Source organism: Nelumbo nucifera, chromosome 7, assembly GCF_055504915.1.
Source record: "Nelumbo nucifera cultivar China Antique chromosome 7, China Antique-T2T, whole genome shotgun sequence".
NCBI lineage: Eukaryota > Viridiplantae > Streptophyta > Magnoliopsida > Proteales > Nelumbonaceae > Nelumbo > Nelumbo nucifera.
In genome coordinates this window covers 289,722-315,091 of record NC_142655.1, presented here as the reverse complement: position 1 = coordinate 315,091, position 25,370 = coordinate 289,722, and the positions used below count along the sequence as shown (strand labels likewise).

Here is a 25,370-nt window from a genome sequence, read left to right as displayed (position 1 = left end):
TTTTATTTTATAACCTTATAGCTTACCTTTAGTAAACCTCAAGTGGAGCATAGATGTCGATCATGCTCAACTTGCCTAGAATCCTGTCAAATTAGTAACTCCCTTGGTTAAGAAGTTAACAAGATGATCATCTATTCACATAAAGGTGCTGATTTGTGTCAGATACTTCAGTTTTGACTGTAAATTTTGTAACTGATAACACATCCATTTCCATCCATACTATATCCGGGTAGGATAAGTTTTTGAAGGTAGATATCATTTGTCAAAATTTGTTTAAATGTAAATAAATAACACATGGAGAATTTTTTTTTATATTACAATTTGTTACAAAGTGCAATTTTACATTTTCTAAAAGTGTTAATGCTATAGAGAACATCCAAAAGTATCGAAATCCTTATATTGCTCGATTTCACAATGGTCAATAATGTACTTGGGTTTGGGAATTGGGTCTACCCTTGGGAGACAATCTTAAATCCACAATCCTTTGGAACCTGGTAGTGGAAAGATTCACCAAGAAGCTGACTGCTAAGAAGAAAATTTACATCTCTCTTGGGGGAAGTGTAACGCTAATTACGACAACATTAACTAGCTTACCCATTTACTATCTTTTGTTTTTAAGGTTCTGAGTTCAGTAGCAAAAAGGTTAGAGGAAAGCATGGGGCTTTCTTTGGGAAAAGGACAGTTCTAAACAGGTTTACTTGGCAAAATAGGAGTTGGTTTGCAGGAGTCTCATAGAAGGTTAGAAGGTGGCCTAGGGTTGGGGAGGATTACACTTCTAGGAAAGTGGGTGTGGAGGTTCTGATAAGCTATGGCATGCAATCTGATACTGATAATGTCTAGGTTATCAAGAAAACCCTACAGAAACCTACATATAATGAGGAGAGAAAGAAAAAGAATAGAAGAAGACTGAGGGGCCGAACTAAAGAGAATAGCCTACCAACCCAGTCAAATGTTATTTATAGATTTCTAAAGTGAGGTATGATTACTTTTATTCCCCTGATTAAGCATGTGCTACAACTTTAGTTAGGACATGGTTGTCCATTTACAATGACATTAGATCATAATAAAAACATAATGAAAGTACTAAAACACCCCTGATTAGGTGACTGCTAACACTCCTCAATCTGGAGAGCATATATCATAAGGTTCCAGATTGTTACATATGTATTCTACTACTCTTCTGTGGCTAAAACTCTTGGTAAAAAATCTGCTTATTGCTTCTCTGAACCTACATTGATATGTTGATCTCTCCACCAAGTACCTTTTTCTCTCACAAAGTGACAATCAACCTTTATGTGTTTGGTCCTTTCATGAAAGACCGGATTAGAAGAAATATGGATACTTGCTTGATTGTCACAATATGGTTTCATAGGTCTTCTCATGGGTGAATACAACTATTTCAAATAGATGCTTTAATGGCATAAAGCTCACAGTATGTGTCATATCTCTATATTCAACTTTAGCACTATCCTTGCAATAACAATATGCTTTTTATGTTAGACAGTTATATGCCCTTAGCTCCAATCAGAATAATGTACATTATGAATTTATTGTAAATGAATAAAGTACATATTTGATTCATGTTCTTGTGGTGTGTTTCTGTGTAATACCCTTAAACTGGACACTTATGAGACTCGTGTTAGTTTAGAATGTTTACAGCCGTTGGATAAGTCTGGGGAGATTTATCCTGCCAAGGCTGACACTGGTATGTTGCCAAATGTTGGGGTGGCCTGTCTCAACCGCTAGGGTGAGACCCAAGGCACATGTAGTGTAGGATTAATTCAATCATTGAACTGAACCAGATTTCCAATATTGCTTTGGACCTTGGAGATTGATGGGCAAAATTGGAAAGTTACACCTGACCCCTAGACTTGATTATGATACTGCACTAGGTGTCGGATTGGGTTGTCTTTGATATGCCAATCAGTGAGATCCTTAGCGGGGTCAAAACCTGGGTATGTTGGGATAGTCCGAGAATTCATCTGAGTGGGTGATCATAGTGACAGGATCAGCCCCTTTGTCGGACAAAGGTAATGATCGGGGATGCACTCTCTCTGATGGAAACCAAGACTGCCGGCAGCCGATTTCAATCGTTGAAATTTTGTTTTGCAAAATATATTTATATACTGATATACATATATATATTACGGTTTTCAAACGTTTGCAAAATGTTTTAATTCTCGGGATCCATGTGAGCAGAGAGTGCAGCACTGTTCCTTATAGCCGAGGGAGAGGTCCTCTCTTGTCGGGCAGTGTTTGATCATTATGGGCTGAGAGGCTAAGTGTAAGACCATTGAGGGTAATACCTGATGGGCTAATCTTGCATCTGCCCACAGTCCCTGGGTGTTACAAGGTGGCTTGGCCCAGGGACCACTTAGGGTAAGTGTTGGGCCCATAGAGCCCATGTGATGGGTTTCAGGGGGTGCATTGTCCATAACAGTGTATTCAGCCAGGCCTTGTAACAAAGGCTGGGTTGAACACATGTGGCTGATGTGTAGATCAATGTTTGGGTCCCACGCCATACAAGGAAGCCCAACTGGGCAACAGTTTGGAAGGCTAAGTGAGCACATATCCTTATTTGGCCTAAAGCCCATTTCGAACTGGGCTGATTTGATCAGTTAAATGATGGGCGAATTCTGAGATTAGATTAGCAAATTCAGAAACCTCCTAATGGGATTAGTAAATGGATGATCTAATCTGCAGATAAGATAAGGGTTTACCCTTATCACTTAAAGGAAATTCTGATCCAAATATGATTTGGATCAGCAACTCCTAATGGGATTAGGAGCTGATCCCTTTAAGCTTATAAAAGGAGGGGCGGCAACCTTTAGAGAGATTCACATTCTCTTCAGAGCTGAAATCACAGAAGAAAGAATTCAGCATCCCTGCGCTAATTCTTTCTTGCCGCCGCCATATTTGCCAGTTTGATCTCCTATTCTCAGTGGGAGTGATCAAGATTGGATCTTGATATCAATCCTTTGTGAAAGGGCTGATTGGAAGTCGTGCTCACGTGCCGTCCAGCTGATTCTTGCGAAGGATTTGGTTCTTTTGAAGAACGTTGCTGATTCTGCTCCATCCTACACTGCACCATCTTCAGTGAGAGCGGTCTTTGGTTATTTCCTTGGGCGTCAACACCCCATTGGGAGATATTGTTTCTCCGTATTAGGTATATCCCTCTCTTACTGTTTTTGTTTAGATCTAGTTTGGTTCTTGGTTCAAGATTGATCCTTGAAAAATATGATTTTTCTAAAATAGAGAATACGTTTTCCAGTAGGATGGAGAGATTTTTTTTGTAATTCGCCCATTCTATTCCGCAAGATTCTGGCGTCCATACGATGGATCTCTCATCCCTTCATTTTACTTTTCTAAGTGACTAAATTACCTCCAAGGAAGGTTTTGTATCTTGTTGTAGACTTCCTATTAGAGGCTAATCCAACCCAATCTGCAGAAGTATAGGCTTCAATTTCAAAAAGCACCTCCAAGTGCGTGCTTTTTGAAAATTTGTGCCTTCTGTTCTGTCTTTTGGTGCTTAGCAGCTGGGTTGGACCCCATGTTTGCTAATGTTGCTCATTCATTCATCCTAATAAAAGATATTTTAAAAAGACACTTAAAGTTATAAAACCTTTTTTATAGGGATTAAGAATTTAAGACCCTGATATGGACTTATTTGGGATCGTAGAATCAGGAACGCATAATGTTTAGCATCGCATTAGCTATTTGAAGTAATGCAATTGGAAAAAAAATAGAGATTAAGAGATTACATGCTTGAATATGCTTTATATGTTATGCTTGTTTTTTTTTTCATTTTAAATATGTTTTACATGTAATGTTTATGTGTTTTTAATATAAGATAATAGGTTTTTATAAACATTTATTTTAAAATTTAAGTTTATATTTTTAATTAATATTGAGCTTAATATTTTTAATATTTTTCATTTTTATTGTTTGGCATTTTTTAACTTTTAGTACTTTTTGCATTTTTGCGCCTTGCTTCGAAAAGGCGCATAGCTCGCCTTGCGCCTTGCACCTTGCACCTTGGGCATAAAATGGCCCGTGCACATTTTTTTTGTGCTTTGCACTTTGGAAACATTGGCCTCTTCAAGAAAATCAAGGACATACTTCCTCTAACACAAATTAATTCAATGCTTTGTCTTTGCAACTTCAATACCCAAAAGGTATTTCAAGTTACCATGGTTTTTGGTTTGAAAATGCTCCTATAAGAACACTTTTAACTTTTCAATCCTTATAGTGGAAGGTTAGGAGATTAGAGAGAGTCGGGAGGTTGTAAGGATATTTGTGAATCATTTTAAGTTTCTGTTTTCTGAACCATTTGGGAGTTGTTCAGATTGGGTGGAATTGGAATGGAATAGAATCTCTGAGGAACAATCCTCAGTTATCGAAAAGAAGGTTTTCGGTGGAAGAAATCTAGGAAGCAATCTTCTCAATGGATAGATCTAAAACCCTTGGACTGGATGGTTTCTCTATGGTTTTTTATCAATAGTGTTGGTAATTCTTGAAGTTTGAGCTCTTGGTAGTCTTTAATGAAATTTTCCTTAAGGCTGCATTTGGTTGCACTAGAAATAAATTTGCACTGATGCAAAGTTATGGTAGTACAAATGATTTGGGTGCAAATTTGGATATATATTTATTTCAAATTTTACTTTATTTTGTTTGATTTCAGTACAAATGAAGTAAAATAAGACCTGATGCAGAATAAAGTAATATCCAAAAGAAAATTAAACTAGAATTTTCATTCTTTTCATTTGAACTCCCATGCATTTGTAGTAGTGCAAATAAAATTGCACTGCAACCACACATAGGGTAAAGGGGAGATCCCCTTTGGAGCAAATGCTACTTTCATATCATTGATACCTAAGAAGGAGGCAATTTCTCCAAAGGACTTTAGACCTATTAGTTTGGTTTGGAGTCTTTATAAGATCATCTCAAAGGTTCTGTCAGAAAGGCTCAAGTAGGTTTTACCATCAATGGTTTCTCCGTTCCAAGGGGTATTTGTGGAAGGCAGGTAGATAGTGGATGAAATCCTTATTGGCTAATGAGTGTGTTGTCGAGAATAGAAGGGGCAGAATGAAGGGATCGGTATGTAAGCTGGATTTGGAAAAGGCCTACGGTCTAGTTTATTGGAGGTTTCTTTTAGAAGTCCTAGAGAAGTTGGGATTTGGAGCTGGATGGAGGCTATGGTTAAAAGGTTGTGTCAACTGAAGGGATGAGAGATCCATCATATGGACAGCCGAACCCTGCAGGAAGGTAGGGCGAAATTTCAAAAATTTCTCTCTCCTATGTGGGAATCATATTCCCTGTTTTAGAAAACTGCATTTTCAAGGATCAGTCTTGAACCCTAAACCGAATCAGATCTGAAACCAAAAGGTAGGAGAGGGAGATACTTGATACGGAGAAATAATAACTCCCAATGAAGGTGTTCGCGCCCAAGGAGATCTCCAAAGACTGCTCCCACTGAAGATGACACAATGTAGGGTGGAGCAGAATCAGTAGGTTCTTCACACGAACCGAATCCTTCAGCAAGAATTCGATGGAGGGTATGTGAGCACAACTTCAAATCAGTTTTTCACCAAAAACTGATATCAATAATTTTTCTTGATCGCTCCTACAGGTGGAGAACGAACTGGCAATGGCGGTAGCAGGAGGAGAAGACAAGAGCAGAAGATGGCGCAGTCTTACTGTTGCTTTCTTTCTCTCTTGTATCTGAGATCAGATTGAGTGAATGGAGGTTCGCCCTCCTCCTCCTTTTATAGCCTTAAAGAGATCATCTTCTAATCCCATTAGGAGTTTCCTAATTCAAATCCTTATTTGAATCTGGACTCTCTTTAAGAGATAAGGATAAGTCCTAATCTTATCTGCAGATTAGATCAGCCCTCCTAATCTCATTAGGAGCTTCCTGTTCCAAATCCTTATTTGGATCTGAACTCTCTGAGTGGATAAGGATAATTATCCTATCTGTTGATCCAAATCCCAGATCCGCCCCTCTTTAATTAATCTAATTAAACCAGTTCGAATTGGGCTTTAGGCCCATTAAGTCCATGTGCTCACTAACCTTCCAAACTGCTGCCCAGTTAGGCTTCCTTGTATGGTGTGGGACCCAAACATTGATCTACACATCAGCCACATGGGTTCAGCCTAGCCTCTGTTACAAGGCCTGGCCGAATTCACTGTAGGAAACAGTGAACCCCTGAGCCCATCACCATGGGCTCTTAATGGGCCCAACACTTACACTAAGTGGTCCCTGGGTCAAACCACCTTATAAAAATCCAAGGACTGTGGGCAGATGCAAGATTAGCCCATCGGTTATTACCCTTAATTGTCTTACACTTAACCTCTCAACCCATAATGATCAAACACTGCTCGACAAGAGAGGACTTCTCCCTCGGCTGCAAGGAACAGTGCTGCACTCTCTACTCACATGGATCCCGGGAATTAAAACCTTTTGCAAACATTTTGAAACCATAATATATATATATGCATATCTATATATAAATATATTTTGCAAAAACAAATTTCAACGATTGAAATTGGCTGCCGACAGCTTTGGTTTCCATCAGAGAGAGTGCATCCCCGATCATTACCTTTGTCCAACAAAGGGGCTGATCCTGTCAGTATGATCACCCACTCAGATGAATTCTCGGACTGTCCCAACATACCCAGGTTTTGACCCCCTCTAAGGATCTCACTGATTGGCATATCAAAGACAGCCCAATCCGACACTTAGTGCAGTATCATAATCGAGTCTAGGGGTCAGGTGTAACATTCTAGTTTTTGCCCATCAATCTCCAAGGTCCAGGGCAATACTGGAATTCTGGTCTGGTTCAGGGTTTCAAGAAAACCCACACTGCATGTACCTCAGGTCTCACTCTGACAGCTAAGGCAAGCCACCCCAACCAACTTGGCGGCACATCAGTGTCAGCCTTGGCAGGATAAATCTCCCCAGATCTATCCAACGGCTGTGAAGATTCTAAACTAACACAAGTCTCATATGTGTCCAGTTTAAGGGTATTACACAGAAACACACCATAATAACATGAATCAAATATGTACTTTATTCATTTACAATAAATGTCATAATGTACATCATTCTGATTGGAGCTAAGGGCATACACTGTCTAACAATTCTTATTATGGTTATGGTTAAAAGGTTGTGTCAACTCACTCCATTACTCAATTCTTATTATGGTGTATCAAAAGATCTCTTTCCAGCTAAGTGGTATAAGACAAGGGGACCTTTTAACCCCTTTTCTTTTCACCCTAGTGGCTGAGGTGTTGTGCATAGTGATTATGAAGGTAGATACACAATGGCTATTTAAGGGTTGGAGGATTGATGAGGATCAAGTAATTGTTTTGTGTGTATGTTGACCTAGACATGGTGAGAAATTTGTAGTTATTGATCAACAATTTTGTGGGAATTTCAAATTTGAGGATAAATTGGGATAAAAGTGGAATTGTTGGAATGAGCTTGGATGAAGGGAACTTCTAAGTTTTGTGGAGGTATTGGGATGTGAAGCAAGGATTTGGCTTGTAACCTACCTAGGACTACCTTTAGAATTCTAGTATTTGAGCACAACTGATGCAAGAACACTGAACTTAGAATCAAAATAAAATCATCTACCAACCCCATTTCAGACTCCCTTAAGCCTCTCCTCTATCCTAAATCCCAAAAGGTACCATTACCACACTTTCTTCCTTGTACAAGCCAAACATTTTCCCAAAACCACACTTTCTTCCTTGCGCAAGCATCATACCTACAGAAAGCAAGAAGGGAAGGCAGAATTCCGTGGATAGCATTCCAAGGAGAAAACCTAGAGGCCATAAGGTCGAGGCCAGCACCCCATCTGTTGTTTTCCAAGCCATGAATGCTTTTAAATTTTTTGTACCACAATCTATCTTGTTCCAAGGGGAATCTCCATAACCAAGGATTTAAATCTCGATACGACATGTCCGATAAGGGGCATATCATATTAGTAATTCAGTATCGGTGTGTATGGGTACGAGATACGCTACGAACAAGGGCATATCCCTTGAATCATGTGTATTGGGCCAATATGGGCATGTATTGGTGCATATCACATTGTATCAAACCGATATGCACTAATATGAACCGATACTATATTGCACTCACTTTTTATGTCTCTTTATTAAAAAATGATTATAGCATGATTTGAATTCTAGTCATTTTTACACCTCAATCTTTGAGTGTGCTTTTACACCACTACGCCACCTTGCTTCTTGTGATATTGAATGAAACATAATAACTTTTATAAACCTTTGTGTTAACATGCAATCCAACAAATAACATATGTTTATGTTCAAAACTCAACTTCAACTAAAAAAAAAAAATAATATTCAGAATTGGTATTTTATAAACTAATGGAATAAATATTCTATTAAATCCACATTTATATAAAAAAAATGATTTTTAATCTCAAAAAATTAAACAAAAATACTAGTAATAAAATAATGATTTAAGTACTTCAAATTTAGAAATTTGTACATGATAAACATCTTAAAATTTTTATATATTTTTATAAATTACTAGTTATTATTTTAATTTACATTAAATAAATAATAAAAATATTGTTTACAAAATATTTGAGAATATAATATTGAATGAATGTATCAAATAAACTTACTTTTATACCATAAGCGATTTGAATTTCAAAAAATTATAGAAATAAAAGTATTAATAATGGAATAAGTATTTTAGTAATTAAAAATTATGAATTTGCATATGAAATATATCTTAGAAATTTTAATAGATTTGATAAAATATTTATTGTTTAAAAAAATAAAAATGTTGTTTACTAAACATTTTAGAATTTAATATTTAGTTTATTTTTTTATTAATGTTAAAAAGTGAAAATAGTAAAATAAAAGGTTGGTATAATAATTAAAATATAATAGTTGCTTATGTTTTCTGCTTTGAACATAAATAGAAAATAACAAAAGTAATGGATTTGTGCATGTATTGATTTGTAAAAATCTATATAATATGTTGCTTGGACTCTTGATTGATGCATTATTGTATAGTTGTGTGATATTGATGCATCCCTCTATATTAATGTAAACACCATTTCCATACCTCATACTCCTCAATCCTAGCTAGAAGTCCCACCTCATCTACCAATCTATTCACTCTCGCCACACAACTCTGATCCCAATTCACCTTAAGATTTGAAACCCTTTGAAATTTAGTCATCATTCTCTTCAAGGTAATGAGTAACTTCGAATCCCTTACACAAAACAGAATAATGTCATCTACAAACTGCAGATGTGTTAGTACCATTGCATCCCTCCCAATTCTTGAACCTCTCATCAGGTTATCAACATCAACTTTTGTAATCATATCACTCAAAACATCAGCTACTACGGTGAAAAGAAATGGGGAAAGAGGGTCAAACTTAGTATCAAACTATCAATAGGAGGAAATGTAACCCCTTATCCACTTGCACCACCTTCCCCGAAACTCCTACATCTTAACTGTAGTCGAATAGGACTACAATCAGTCCTAGGTACACTGTGAAAATAATCAAGAAAGATTGAGAGAGAAAGAAGGAGAAGACGAAGAGAAGAAGAGGAGAATTCGAAGAGGAGATTTGAGAAAAAGAGAGAGATAGAGTTGACAATCTGTCGCCCCACTCTACAATTTATATTAATACTCAAATAAAAGTGAAAGGGCCGAATTACCCTTACTGCTTAAATGGCAAAAGAAATAATAAAAGAACTAATCTACTATAAACTGAAATAACTAACTGCTAATACAATCACACAAACATAGTGGGGAACACATCATTGTTCTCTACATTCCCCCTCAAGTTGGGAATAGATGTTTGTCATTCCCAACTTGCATAGATCTACTTCTAACTTCTTCTTTAAAACTACCTTGGTGAGAAGATCTGCAAACTGCATGTTGGAGGTGAGAAACTCTGATAGCAAAAGTCTCCAAGTAGTCTTTGTCATATGTCTGAGTAAATCCCTTGCAACTAATTTGGTCTTATACCTTTCAATGGAACCATCAGCATTATGCTTCATAGTAAACATCCATCTACATCCAACTGGTTTTTTCCATTTAGGTTGATCAACTAGCTCCCAGGTATTGTTCTTTATAAGGGCATCCATTTTTGCCCTCATTGCATCCTTCCATTCAGATACTGACAAGGCTTCCTGCACTATTCTAGGGAATGAGGATATCAACAATGAATGCAAGAAATGACTTTTAAGATGGAGACAAATGATCATAAGACAGGAACTAGGAAATACAGTGAGTTGTAGATGAGGTGCAACGGCGTTTGCCTTTAGGGACTACAATGGGGAGGTCAAGGTCATCCAATGGAGGTGAAGGCTCAACAAAAGGGGGTGAAGGCTCAACAATGGAAGGTATCTCATCTGTAATGGAAGATAAAGGAACTGTGGTACCTGGATCTGGATCTACAAAAGGAATTGGGGCTGGCCTGGACTACTGATGACTAAAATTAACCTGCCTCCACCGTCTGTGATAAACTCTCAAATCCCGACACCTCTGACAACCCTCCCCACTACACCCCTCTTCAATGATTGGGACAGGTAATGGAACTTCTGATGAGTGAACCCCAACCTCATTACTCTCCCCCTGAGAAGAAACCCTAGGATAATAAGGTACATCCTAAAAGAAAATGACATCCATAGAGACAAACCAAGGAAAATGCATTTTGAGGCTTTAGGATCAAATTTGGAACGATGAGGACCAAGGGTCTGAACAAAGAAAGTACAGCCAAAGGTTTTAAGGGGAATGGTGAACAACTCTTTATCAGGATATAAAAGAGTGAATGGGGCTTTCATGTCAAGAACCCTTGAAGGAATTCGGTTGATGAGATATACAGCTGTATGAGTGGCATCTCCCCAGAAACGTATAGGCACATTGGAGTTAAACATGATGCTTCTAGCCACCTCCAATATGTGTCTATTCTTCCTCTCAGCAACCCCATTCTGCTGAGGTGTATGAGGACAGGTACTCTGTTGGATCATCCCATGGTCAAGGAAATATGAGGCTAATGGTTTTGCGAAGTACTCTTTTGCATTGTCAGATCTAAAAAAATTGATTTTGACCTCAAACTGGGTTAAAATCATCTGATGAAAGATCCAAGTCAAGGTAGGAACCTCATCTCGAGAACGCATAAGGTAAACCCAAGAAAAGCGGGTATAGTCATCAACAAACAACAAGAAATATCTGTACCCACCCATAGCAGTGATGTGATAAGGTCCCCAAACATCGGTATGCACAATTTCAAAAGGAATACTACTTTTATTACTCAATGAATAGGTTGTTCTACAATGCTTTGCAAGCCCACAACTTTCACCTTTCAAATTGGACATTTGGACAAACTCAAACAAACTAGGAAACAAACTTTTCAAAGACCTAAAAGATAAATGACGCAACCAGTTATGCCAAAGCATAACCTGACCAACAGACCGAGAAACAAAAGACCTCCTAACTTCACTATCTTCCCAATGTGAGCTCCCTCCAAGCAGATAGATTCCATTTGCCTCATGGCCAATCCCAATCACCTTCCTTGTCTCCAAATCTTGAAAAGCACATCGATCAGAGAAAAATGTTACTGAACAATTATGGGTTTTGGTAATGCTACTAATTGAAAGCAAATGAGTAATAAGTTTAGGAATATGCAAAATTGAAGACAGAAATGGCATTAGACAACTTAATGTCTCATTTGCCAGAAATGGGAACAAGAGAGCCATCAGCAATAGACACTTTGTCTCTACTAGAGGATAAGTGATAGGTAGTAAACAATGAGGACAAGCCAGTCATATGATCAGATGCACCTAAGTCTATCGCCCAACAGTGTTTACTGTTACCTGGGGCTGAAGCATGATAAGCTGAGGCCCGTGTACCTAAATGAGCAAAAGCTGAAGTGGGAGGAGCTGATGTTGTGACTGACGGCTGAGATGATGGTGCTGAATTACCAACTTCACTCTCCAACTGAGTAAGAGCATCCCGGACAGCAGTTAAAGTGTCTAGGGATGTGGCTCTTGTGCTCGATGAGGTTGCACAATCAGTAGTAACAACCACGTTGACATTTCCCCTTTTGTTTCTGAGTTTTACTGGAACTAGATGAGGATGTAACTTCCAACAGGTGTCTTTAGTATGCTTAGGTTTCTTGCAATGTTCACATACTAGGTCCCTCTTGTCTTCTTTCTTCATATCCCTCTCCTTATCACCCTAAACTTGGGTTTAGCTACTGCCAAGGCTGATTCAAAAGGCTGATGCTGCAACATGACTTTTCCCCTACTCTCTTCACTGTGCACTAAGGAGTAGGCTTGTGATAAGGTCACACTTTCTCTTGTGAGAAGTTGTTGTCTCACAATATCATATTCAGAATTCAGACCGGTTAGAAATTCAAACACCCTTTTAGTTTCAACTTGCCTTCTGTAAGTCTGGGCATCCTTCTGGCTTTCCCACTCAATATCAGAATTCAGAATTCTTTCAAACCTTTTACACCCAGAGATTGCTTGACTGCTGACTTAGAAGGTTCAGCCACCACCCAAAAATGATGAAACAGATTTGTTGGTTTTCCAGAAGCAGAAACCTCACTCTTGAATGCTGAAACTGGTCAAATTATTGCCCTAGAATTGGCAACAATCAAAACTGATCAAATTTTAGGGTTTCTTTCTTGACCTATGATCAGTTCTTGGATTGAAACCCTAAAAAACTCAGGAGAGAACTAAAGCCTCCAGCCGCACCTCCCAGATTGATAAAAAGATGGTCTTTTAAGGTTCGATCTCAAGAAAAAAGTCAACTTACTCAGAAAAGTCTAGCCGCCACCTTCCAACCAAGGTCTGAACCCTAAAACTGAGATTTCTTCCCTTCTGATTCTTCCTGATTGCTGAACACTCTCCAAGGCCCTACAAACATTTGGGAATCGACTGCACACTGCCAGCAACCTCCAAGAACCAGCTGATGAACAAACCTCTGCTGAAACTTCCAACCCTAGGAAATTCTCATGTTTGCTAATTAGACTAGCATAATAACTCCTAGGTTGGCTTTGATACCATGTAGTCGAATAGGACTACAATCAGTCCTAGGTACACTGAAAATAATCAAGAAAGATTGAGAGAGAAAGAAGGAGAAGACGAAGAGAAGAAGAGAAGGAGAATTCAAAGAGGAGATTTCAGAAAAAAGAGAGAGAGAGTTGACAATCTGTTTCCCCACTCTACAATTTATATTAATACTCAAATAAAAGTGAAAGGGCTGAATTACCCTTACTGCTTACATGGCAAAAGAAATAATAAAAGAACTAATAAACTACCAACTGAAATAACTAACTGCTAATACAATCTCACGAACACAATGGGGACCACATCACTGTTCTCTACATTAACACTTCAAGAATGAACTCCCAATCATTAATAAAAAAAAAAAAAGAATGAACTCCCAATCCACCAAATCATATGCTTTAAGTCATTCTATCCAGCCATTTGGTAGAAACTCCACAGTTTAAACCCATTGACAACCTACAACATGCTTCAACAATGGGAGAGTAGTAAACTCCCATGTGTTTTTATGTTCAAGAGCGGAAAATTCCTCCTCCATTGCTTTGAGCTACCTTGGAGAGGCAGGAGCTTCTTGGACAATATAGGAATAGAAGATAGTTAAGGAATAAACTGATAATGGAAGAAGATAAATCAGAAATTGAGATGAAGTTGGAAAGAGTTTGGCCTACTCTATTTGTTTTGATTATGATTCATTAGGAATATAATTCTTACGATTTAGCCAATTCATCAGGAATGGGAATAGAAGATGGTAAAAGAATTATGATTCATCAGGGATAGGAATAGAAGATAGTAAAAGAATTATGATTCATCAGGAATAAACTGATGAACCAGTTCTTACGATTTGGCCTACTCTATCCCTGATCTAGATCACCAAGTTTTGAATCACTGCTGTAATTTAAAAAAAAAAAAAGGCCATTGTCCAATGTTGGTCTCAGCTATCTGGGGTCTTGGGAGGTGTAGACTGGATATTGTCCTAATCTTTGAATTACTGCAGTAAATCCAGTTGGAAATTAAGTCCTGTTTGTGTCCACCAATTAAGTACCATATAATGCACTTTTCTCATTTTCTTTTTGAATATCCATGAGAAAGTTCAACTTTTGTCTCCTATTTGATTTTAAATTGTCATCAGAGTGACTCCTTGTTGTAGTGATTCTGAAAACATCTTTACTTCTCTTCTACTTACTGTGGCAAAAGGATTCAGATACATGAAGATAAATGTAGTATAATGCATGCTCTGCTCACCACTATCTTGTTCCATGGATTAGTTAAGTTTAACGGCACTGGAAGCGCCAGCTAATGTTCAGATTTTTTCTGCCTATTCAGCCACCTCCACCGGTTAATGACACCAATCCGTACAATGTATTTAGACCAAGGGAGAAAGCACACAGACTCCATACAAGAAGGGTGAGATGTTATGCTTAGTTTGGTGCATGACTTTTGTTGCTAGTTAAATATTAAATATCTATTCCAATTGAGTAGATAAGTTCTATTTTTGTTCTTGTTGAAGCACACACAAACCAGATTTACTAGTCAATCGAATTACAAGCTTTTCTCTTCATGGTTTTTAGATGCAAAGGAGAGAAAACAATGTGCAGTCATTTGAAAAACTTCGTCAGGTAAAAACCACTATCACCTTATTCCTGTGTATTCATAGAATTCATCTTGGCTAATATGCATGAATACCATAACTATGGTAATAAGGGGGATCAGCTTGAAAGCTTAGAGCTTGGTTTAACCTTTCTGGAATTTAAGGTTACAATTATGGTTTGACCTGCATACATAAGCTAATCTTTCAGTTTGTCCTACAGTCACTATCTTCTTTGTCTTTATTTCATTATCCTTTGAAGTAATTGCCTTTCCTCTTTCTTTATGAATTATGTGTAGTATTTACCTTTCTCCAATTTGATTGTTAAAGAAATTTTGTTGCTGACATAGATAAGGTAAGCTTGCCATTGTTATATCTTCCAGCTCACTCCGGATCTGCTACCCACAAAATTTTCCCACATCCCTACCCACAGAGCACTACTGTCGTGTATTGGGAACATCTCCCCATGAATGGAAAGGGAGATATTCCCAATGTGCATCTATAATGTCTCATGGGTAGAGATGTGGGAACAACTCATGGGTAGCAGATCCGAGACCCTACCAGCTGGTGCTTGCATTCCTTTCTGTTCCTAGAATTACAAGTAGCAACTTGGATCACTTCATCTTTCTAGTAGCATCTGCAAGTTCAACAAAAAATAATTGAAAGAAAAAAAAGAGTTGAAAACAGCCCTCTTGAAGTATAGAACTGCTTGAGATTAGATGCAAAACCAGAAAACAAACAAGAGAAGATTAAGAAGATGAGAGAGAGAGAGAGCTGGCGGCAATGAGAGTTAGAGAGTGAGAGGTTCGAACTTAACCTCCCTCTAACACTCTAAAACATTTTATTAAGTTAATCTTTGAATTATTACAGAGAGGCCCTTGGGTGGGCAAGAAATTACAAAAACAGAGTATATGAGAGTATGGGCCCAGAATAAGGCCCATTACAGAGGAAAACATAAACATAACATAGAATGACAGCCTATGGGCCATAACATCAAGCTGAGCATAGATGTTAATCATGCCCAGCTTGCCAGTGTCATGTTGAAGCCTTGCCTTGGAAATACCCTTGCTGAGGAAATCTACCAATTGTCCTTCAGAAGTAATGAATGGAAGACACACTTCACTGGAAGAGAATCTTTCTCGAATAAAGTGTCTATCAACCTCAATATGTTTGGTTCTATCATGTTGTACTGGGTTGTGAGCAATGTTGATGGCAACCTGATTATCACAGTACAACATCATGGGTTTGTCATGATCAATCCCAAGTTCTTCTATTAAGGACCTTAGCCACAACAATTTAGAGACTCCATGTGCCATGGCTCTATAATCTGCTTCGGCAGAGGATCGGGCCACAACTGATTGTTTCTTACTCCTCCAAGAGACAACATTACCAGCCACTAGACTGCAATACCCTGAAGTAGATCTTCTATCATCAATATTTCCAGCCCAATCAGCATCAGTATAGGCTTCAAGTTTCAGATGACCATGCTTGGTAAATAGAATTCCTTTTCCTGGAGAGCCTTTTAGATAGCACAAAATTCGTTATGCTGCTGCCATATGAGTATCTCTAGGAGCATGCATGAACTGGCTAATACAACTGACAGCATACGCAATATCTGGCCGAGTCATGCACAGGTACATGAGCTTCCCAAGAAGTCTCTGAAAGACCCCTTTGTCTTCCAACAATGTTCCATCCGAAGCTGAAAGTTTGTGACTCATATCAATGGGAGTTGCAGCTGGTCTAGCACCCATTTTTCCAGTTTCAGACAGTAAATCAATGACATATTTCCTCTGGGAAATAAGAATCCCATCCTTGGATCTAGCAACTTCTATGCCAAGGAAGTATCTCAACTCCCCCAGATCCTTAATCTCAAATTCTGTACGGAGGAAAGGCTTAAGGGCCCGAATGCCTGAGGCATCATCACCAGTCACTATAATGTCATCAACATACACAATGAGATACACTGCTAGAGATCCACTTTTCTTCACAAAGTGAGTATGATCTGACTGTGTCTGAACATAGCCGAATTTAACAAGTGCAGCTCTAAATTTCTCAAACCAAGCTCTAGGAGACTGTTTGAGGCCATAAAGTGATTTCTTCAATATGCATACCTTTCCTTGCATATCTTTCCCATACATTCCCTGGAGGAAGACACATGTAGACCTCCTCATGTAAGTCACCATTCAGAAATGCATTCTTTACATCCAACTGATAAAGAGGCCAATCAAAGTGAGCTGCCAGAGATAAGAGAACCCCCACAGATGTCATCTTGGCAACAGGGGCAAAGGTCTCTAGGTAGTCAATCCCATATGTCTGTGTGTAGCCTTTTGCAACAAGTCTGGCCTTGTACCTCTCAATAGTCCCCATCAGCCCTGTATTTAATGGTAAAGACCCACTTGCACCCAACTAGATCCTTCCTTTCAGGCAAATCCACCACCTCCCAAGTATCATTTTTGTGTAGAGCATCCATTTCAGACTTCATGGCGTCTCTCCATTCTGGAATCCCAAGAGCTTCTGACACAGACCTAGGAATGGGGTTAGAAGCAACTAAAGAGAAGTAGGCAAAGTATGAAGGAGAAAGTAGATCATAAAAAAGGTGTTTGGAAATGCAGTGTGCAGTGCACTTTCGCTTTCTTTCCTAACAGCAATGGGGACATCAAGATCTGGGAAAGATGGTTCCAAAGTGGCTGAAGCAGTACCTGCTATCTCATTTGTGATTGGGAATGTATGAGTCTCATCTGTTGTAAGGGAAACAACTTGCTCATTCCTGGATCTTTGCCTTTGATACACTTTGGGATTATGGGTAGGACGAGGAGGTAAAGAAATAGGGGCACTAGGGCAAGAGGAATGAAGTGGTTGATCCTCCTTTGACTCATTTGGTGAGGATACAGGCTTGTCAAGTGACTCAACTAGAACAGGAAGAGGAATAGCAAATACTTGTGACAGACTCTCCCCCTGTTGTCAATGTCTTTCCTGAGATGAACCATAAAAAGGAGAAAGCTCATCAAAGGTAACATCCATAGAGACATGTCGAGTGCCAGTCTTTGGCTCAAAACACCAATAACCCTTTTGTGTGGGGGAGTAACCAAGGAAGATGCATTTGTGGGCTTTTGGTTCAAACTTATGTCTCTGGGCACTTGGAATGTGAACATAACAGGTACAGCCAAACACACGAAGAGGAATCAGGAAGAGATCCTTGTCTGGATGAAGAAGACTAAAGGGGGATTTAAACCCTAAAACCCTGGATGACATACGGTTTATAACATAGATAGCAGTAAGAATATCATCACCCCAAAATCTTGTGGGAACATGTGAGGCAAACAAAAGGCTCCTTGCAACTTCAACAATATGTCTATTTTTCCTTTCAGCAACTCCATTTTGTTCAGGGGTTCTAACACAGGAGCTTTGGTGAATAACCCCCATGTCAGAGAGATACAAGGATAAACTCTTCTCAAAATACTCTTTTGCATTGTCAGATCTGAAAACCTTAATTCTGGTATCAAATTGAGTTAAAATAAGCTCATGAAATTGCCTCACAAGTCTTGGGACTTCATCACGGGATTTCATTAGGTATATCCAAGTGAATCTAGAAAAGTCATCAATAAATAGGATGAAATATCTGTAGCCCCCCATAGAAGATAAGTGGTAAGGCCCCCACACATCAGAGTGCACATGAAAAGGAAAAGAAGATCTTTTATTGCTCACAAGGTAATTGTTTCTACAATGCTTTGACAATTTACATGACTCACAATTGAAACTGGACACACTGACTCCCTTAAACAATTCGGGAAGTAAATGACTTAAAGCAGAAAAAGGTAAATGACCCAACCGACAATGACTCAACATAATTCGACTGACAGACTCTGAAGAAGTAGAACCAAAGGCAGCATTCTTGGGATGATCAAAGCATTGGCCAGGAATGTCGAGCAAGTATATTCCATTCGCTTCATGGCCACTCCCAATCACCTTCCGAGACTCCAGGTCCTGAAACACACAGTGAGAAGGGAAAAAGGTTACATAACAATTCAATGACTTGGTCAAGCTACTTATAGATAATAAATCGGTATTTAATTTAGGTACTTGAAGAGTGGAAGATAAGAGTAAGGAGTCTGTAGCCTTGACAGTTCCCTTGCCAGAAATAGAGGCAAGAGAACCATCAGCTAAGGTGATTTTGTCTTGACCAGGAAGCAAATCATACGAAACAAACAGAGTGGAAAGGTTGGTCATGTGATCAGAAGCACCTAAGTCTATGATCCAAGGGGTCTTAGGATTACCTGAGGTGAATGAATGGTTAGCCGAAGCTCTTATACCTGAATGAGCAAATGCGGTGGTGGCTGAATTTCTAGAAGGGTTGGATGATGAAGTTACACCTTCAAGATGGTTGATCATCTTTCCAAACTTCTCATACTCAGCTTTCATGACTGCCAACTGTGCACAGGCAGGCTCAACTTCTGTATCTGTACCCATGGCTGCATTTGCACTCCCTGTCTTTCTATTATCATTTTTCTTTTGGAACCGAATAAGGACAAGACTAGGATGCATTTTCCAGTACTTGGTGTGTTTCGGCTTCTTGCAATATTCACAGACCACCTCCTTCTTTCCTGTGCCACTGGGAGCCCCTATAACCCCTTTGGGTTTAACCCCCATATTTGCAAAATGATCATTGATGCCAACTCCTTGAACCTGTACTTGTCTTCTACTCTCTTCACTGCTGACCAAAGCATATGCTTGCGACAATGAAACACTTTCCTTGGACAAAATGTTCTGCTTTGTGATATCATATTCAGGATTCAGCCTAGTTAGGAACTCAAAGACCCTGTTCCATTCAACTAATTTCCTGTATGTTTCAGCATCATTGGGGGTATCACATGTTACAACCTCTATCAGATCAATCTCTTGCCATAAAAATTTCAGGGTTGAGAAGTATGTCGCAAGGGATTTCTCCCCCTGTCTTAGATTCTTCGTCTCCCATTGGCCAAATCATGGAAGAATCTAGTGTTCCCATCGCCTTCCTTAATCCACTTGTGTCTAGATTTTTGTCTCCAATTGATTTCTTCCCTCAATAACACTTCTTTCAACTCCTTTTTTAATTGTCTCCTTAATACTCTGTCCTCCTCGGTCAGCCCATTGTGAGATTCCTTTACATCCAAATTCTCTATTCGAGAGATTAGGCCCAATTTTTGCTCCTCAATTCAACCAAACTGATCTCTATTCCACTCTTTTATTTTGGCTCTCAACCTTTTTAATTTCTTGTGGAATATGATCCCCTTCCATCTTACCCCCCTCTCCTCCTCACCCCACCACTCCTTCACTTTTTTCACAAAATCTGGATGGGTAAGCCACATATTTTCGAATATAAAAGGTTTGGGTCCTATAGGAAAAGACTCAGTTCCTATTTGGATAGGACAGTGATCGGAGGTGACCCTGGGTAATGCCCTAGCAACCAAGTTTTCCAAACTATTCTCCCAGGCAAGGTTAAAAAGGAATCTATCCAACTTCGAGCACAAAGGGGTTTCCTGAAGGTTGGACCAAGTGTAACTGGCTTGCAGCAGAGGTATTTCCTTCAGTTCACAATCTTCAATAAAATCATTAAATTTCCTCATGCTTGTTGAGATTACTTGTTGGGGATTACTGGTTTCATCAGAGAATCTAATGACGTTAAAATCCCCGCCCAGGCACCAAGGACCATCCCATAGCCCCTTAATTGCATATAGTTCCTCCCACATCTCATTCCTCTCTCTATAGGAATTAGGGCCATAAACATTGGTTAAGACCCATACACACCCATTTTCTACATTCTTGCACTTAATGGAAACTGAGAATCTGCCTATCAATTCTTCCACTACTTTCATCACATCCTCCCTCCATAGTGTTACAATCCCCCCCGAGGCTCCCCAAGAAGGAGACGAGCTCCAACCTAAACCTCTAGACCTCCAAAAACTCCTCACCCATCTCCCATCTAATTCCATCAGTTTGGATTCTTGTAACAACACAATATCAGGTTTTTCCCTTCGGAGTAGGTCTTTGATCGCCCTTCTCTTCCTTGCACTCCCTAACCCTCTTACATTCCAGCTAATAATTTTCATCGATACAAAATAGCAAAGGACCCAATAAGAGGGCATATTCTCCTCATTTTAGGCCCTTCCTCCTATCCCCTCTACCACTGAATTCTAAATCCCCCTCAATGTCTGAGATTAGCCTTTCCACTTCAGATCTTTTTTTCTTATTTGTTCATCTTTTCCCCCTCTTCCCAATTTCTCCATCCTTTCCAGCCAATGTTTGAGAAAGAATTTTACCCTTCTCACACTTATTTTTGCTACAGCATCCTTCTACGAATCCTTCCTTTTTATTTTGTTCCTCCATCATTGTACAGATCAACTCCCAAATTCTATCCGCCTCCCCCTTATACTTCCTTCCAACACCCTCTCTCCTCCTTCCACTATCACCCTCTCTCTTGCATCAGAAACTCCTGGATGGGAAGCTGGGATATCTATTACAGGCATAGCAAACAAGTCAGTACCTGAAACAGATTTGACACCCATACCTGATAGAACGGGGGTAGGACTAGAATCACTGAAAATGATTTGCTGACAGGCGGCACATGGTTTTAAGGCCTTTCCCCTTTTTGGACAAGGTTGGGAAGTAGACATGGTGAAAGAATCACTTTCTGACGACCTACCCACTTGGAAAACCTTTCTCTGTGTTTCCGACACTGGAATACCCGCATCCATCCTCACGGCCAATTCTTGTCCCTCTCCACCAACATCCTGTAATTCATTAGACTCAGGGTCAGCTCCCTCGACGAAGGGAGGAGGAGTTTTCACAGCTTTAGAACCAATTTCTTCACCATTCCTAGTCTTCCCGCCACCTGCCTCTTCAGTCTCTTCCTCTAAGAACAACTCTGTATGCAAACTTTCTGTTTCAAGAAGATCATTGTTGCTTTTCGGAGACAAACTTCCCAGACTTAGCATTTCGTCTCTATCAGAATCGTCGTTACTGTTTTGTTCACTCAACCAATCTTCAAGCCCTGTTCTGTTCTCATCACTAGGCTTCATGTATCTCGGGTTGCGCCTATCTGGTGAGAGACGGTTCGCCAGGTTGGATGGGACCCACTGTAGAGAGCCTCGAGACTGCGAGTCTTGAGACTTTTTTGCGCCTGAACTGTTCGGTTGAGAGGAAGGGTTCGGGGTTGAAGAAGATAGACGCTTTATCTCATCTATCAGCTCATCCCTCCTCCTAGTCACGTGCTTACTTAACAAGTCCCTTGGCCCATCTGTCTTATAATGGGCCTTGGGCTCAAGACTATAGGAGCCCAACTTTAAGTCCTTTATTTGAAAAGCCTTCTCCGGCCCACCATAATAGGGATCCACTCGATTGGGCCCTTCTTTTCGTCCCACGTGACCACTTAAAGAGTCACGCCCCCCTGTTTTAATGGTCGAACCAGCAACTTTCCCTGTCTGAGATTGCTGGTTCAGCCTTCTCCCTTTCGACAGTAGAAGCTTTTTGTCTTTTTCCCCTGACACCACCTGCACAAAGGATCTGCCATTTGTCATACCCTCTTCTTGCTTTCTCCAGGTTTGACCTTCCAACTACCCCAAAGCTTTTTGGCTTCCCAGAATATGTTGGCCCTTTTTAGTGAAACATCCCTTCCCATTTGAATTACCCAATCTCACTAGTCCACATAGTGCTTCTTCTTCCTCCTCCCCTCCTACCAACCGAGCCTCCTTCCACAGCCCTGCTTCAATGGAGGAAGTTAACCACACAGAGACAAAGCTCCCCTCTGTTCGTACCTCTACCTTTCGTGGAATTTCTTCTAGCTTCACACCACTTAGCAGGATTGCTACTGAATAGAGATCGCCCCAGAAAGCACCTTTCAAGATTCCTCCACACAACACAGCTATAGACTCTGCTATTTCTTGTTTCCATAGATGGAATGGCAAGCCTATTACACGCACCACCACACCATCTTCAACAAAAAAATCCTTGGAGTTGGATGTTGGATTCCATTTGAAGACTGTGAATGATCCGAACTCAGCCTGAACATTGATAGCTAATATTTCCAAATCATTCTCTAATGGATCTAGGATGGCTTTACAGTTATCGAAGGGGGTTACTATGAAGACACTCTTCAACTTCAACCTGGTTGCCAGTAAGTCAGCTACCCTCCTCCAATCATTAACCTTTTCCTTGGCTTGTATCACAAACTTACTATCCCACTCCTCTCTCTCTAGACCTCCCACCATTCTGCAATGGCCTTCTCCTCCCTTATGAAGGCTTTTTTCTCATTTGCTACTCTTTGAACTAAGAACTCTTTGAGCAACCAGTCTACTTCCCCCCAGCCTTGGTTCTATTTTCCTACTGGTAGACACACCAGTTGCCTCTGTCCCTTCCCAAAAAATTCAGTCAAAGCTATGAAGAACCTCTTTCTATTCCTCTTACATTCAACAACATATATAAGAGTAACGTGCAACATATATGTCCCTTCCCAAGGGCCTCTCTGTAATAATCTCTATCACGCAATGTTTTAAAAGCGCAACGCGCAAGGGCCAATTTGGGCCTGAGGCGCAAGGCGAGGCATGCGCCTTTTAAAAGGCACAAAATTACAGAAAAAAAGGCTAAAAAATAAAAAAGTTAGAAAATTCAGAAAAATGCCAAAAAAATGCAAAAAAAAATAAAAAAATATATTAAACATAATGTTAATAAAAAAAATATAAACTTAAAATTTAAAATAAATGTTTTAAGAAACCTATTATGTAAAATTAAAATGCATAAACATAACATGTAAAGTGTATTCAAATGAAAATTTAAAAATAAAAGCAAACATATAAAGCATTTTCAAGCATGTAAAACCTACAATCTCTTTTTTCTCCTTAATTGCATTGCTTCAAGTAGCTAATGTGATGCAAAACATATTGCATTCTTGATTCTATGAGTCGCCTTTGTACCACGCCCCTCGAGGCAAGCCTACTCTGCTCCGGTTCGCTCGCTCACTGAAGCTCCGAGAACCCCCCATTTGCTAATGTTGATCATTCATTCATTGCAATAAAATATCTTCTTAAAAGGCAATGAAAGCTATAAAATCATTATTTTCTATGTGAGAAATAAGAATTTCAGACCCTAACATACACTTATTCGGGCTTGCCTTGAGGGGCGTGGTCGGGGGTCTGGGGGTGGAGCCCTCGGCCCAACTGTTAGACTCAAAAAAAAAAAGCAAAAAGTGCAAATTTTTAAAAAGGAGCACGCCTGGGCTGAGGCGCAAGGCGTATCAGGCGTACGCCTAGGCGTGCCTTTTAAAACACTGCTATCACCCCAATCATATACACCTTTTTGCTCCTAGCACACCGTAGCCCACCTACCACCTCTGAGCTAATAGATTCCTCCCCTTATCCTGATTCCCTCTACCTATTACATTTGTGTTTAGCCCTATACATAATCAGTTGTCACCTAATTGAGTGTCCACATCATCCACATTCCTATCTAAAAGAATAGACTTATTGGTTCCTGCTAAATTACTGACTTTAAAACTCCAGTGAGAATCAAGATCATCAATGACACTCCCACTAAAGCACAACCACAATTCCTGAAGGCCAGTCAATGGCAAGGACAAAGATAACATCATTTCTAGTTTTTTCTCTTGCATTACATGCCAAACCAATGTTTCTAAAGGTACTGGAGGCATACACTTGGAGTCTTGGATGCATGTGTCCAAGCAAGATGTTAAGAAAATGTCTAGAGGTTAGTGTTTTAAAAGTGCAAGGCGAGGCGCGTGCCTTTTTAAGCATGTTCCAAAATTACAAAAAAAAAAAGCTAAAAAATAAAGAAGTCAGAAAATTCAAAAAAAAAAGCCAAAAAAATGCAAAAAAAAAATATTAAACATAATGTTAATAAAAATATAAACTTAAATTTTAAAATAAATGTTTTAAAAAACCTATTATCTAAAATTAAAATACATAAACATAACATGTAAAGCATATTCAAATGAAAATTTAAAAATAAAAGCAAACATATAAAGCATTTTCAAGCATGTAAAACCCACAACATCTTTTTTTCCTTAATTGCATTGCTTCAAGTAGCTAATGCGATGTAAAACATATTGCATTCTTGATTCTATGAGTCACCTTTGTGCCACGCCCCTCGAGGCAAGCCCGAACAAGTCTATGTTAGGGTCTGAAATTCTTATTTCTCACATAAAAAAATAATGATTTTATAATTTTCATTGCCTTTTAAGAAGCTATTTTATTGCAATGAATGAATGAACAACATTAGCAAATAGGGGATTCTCGGAGCTTTTCTTATTTCCTTTTCTTTTTCTTGAGGGCTCAAGCTGTATTTGGAAGATAAGAGTGTTTGCCTCGAGGGGTGTGGTCGGGAGTACGGGGCGCATACTTTTGAAAGGGGTGCACCTAGGACCTGGGCGAGGTGCATACCCCAAAATGCACCTCGCCTGTTCACCTAGGCATGCCTGAGGCATACATTGTATATGCTCTTACCTTTTAAGCTATTTTTTTGTAATACATATATTATAAATAAAAGTGAGGGAAACAATACCAAGGATGAAAACCCTCCAAATTTGTCTATTGTAATATTATACTAAAATGTTAGAATTAGAAATGGGGGCACCATGGTTCTCATTCCTTCAATGCATCACATTAAATTGAATATGAGATGACACACTTATGTTAATGTTTTGCAATTTATGTGGATCATTAATTCT

The 25,370-nt window shown here is 39.2% G+C and overlaps 1 protein-coding gene across 3 annotated transcripts in view; it reads left to right on the top strand.

Annotated features, from left to right (window-relative positions):
* Nucleotides 1-25,370, top strand: part of LOC104597720 (uncharacterized) — an 82,060-nt gene that overhangs the window by 52,479 nt on the left and 4,211 nt on the right. For all 3 annotated transcript variants that reach the window (XM_088891238.1, XM_010259439.3, XM_088891239.1), the window contains 2 exons: nt 14,395-14,475; nt 14,640-14,687. In XM_088891238.1, the coding sequence (XP_088747364.1) occupies nt 14,395-14,475; nt 14,640-14,687 (129 nt within the window). The remainder of the gene's footprint in view (nt 1-14,394; nt 14,476-14,639; nt 14,688-25,370) is intronic.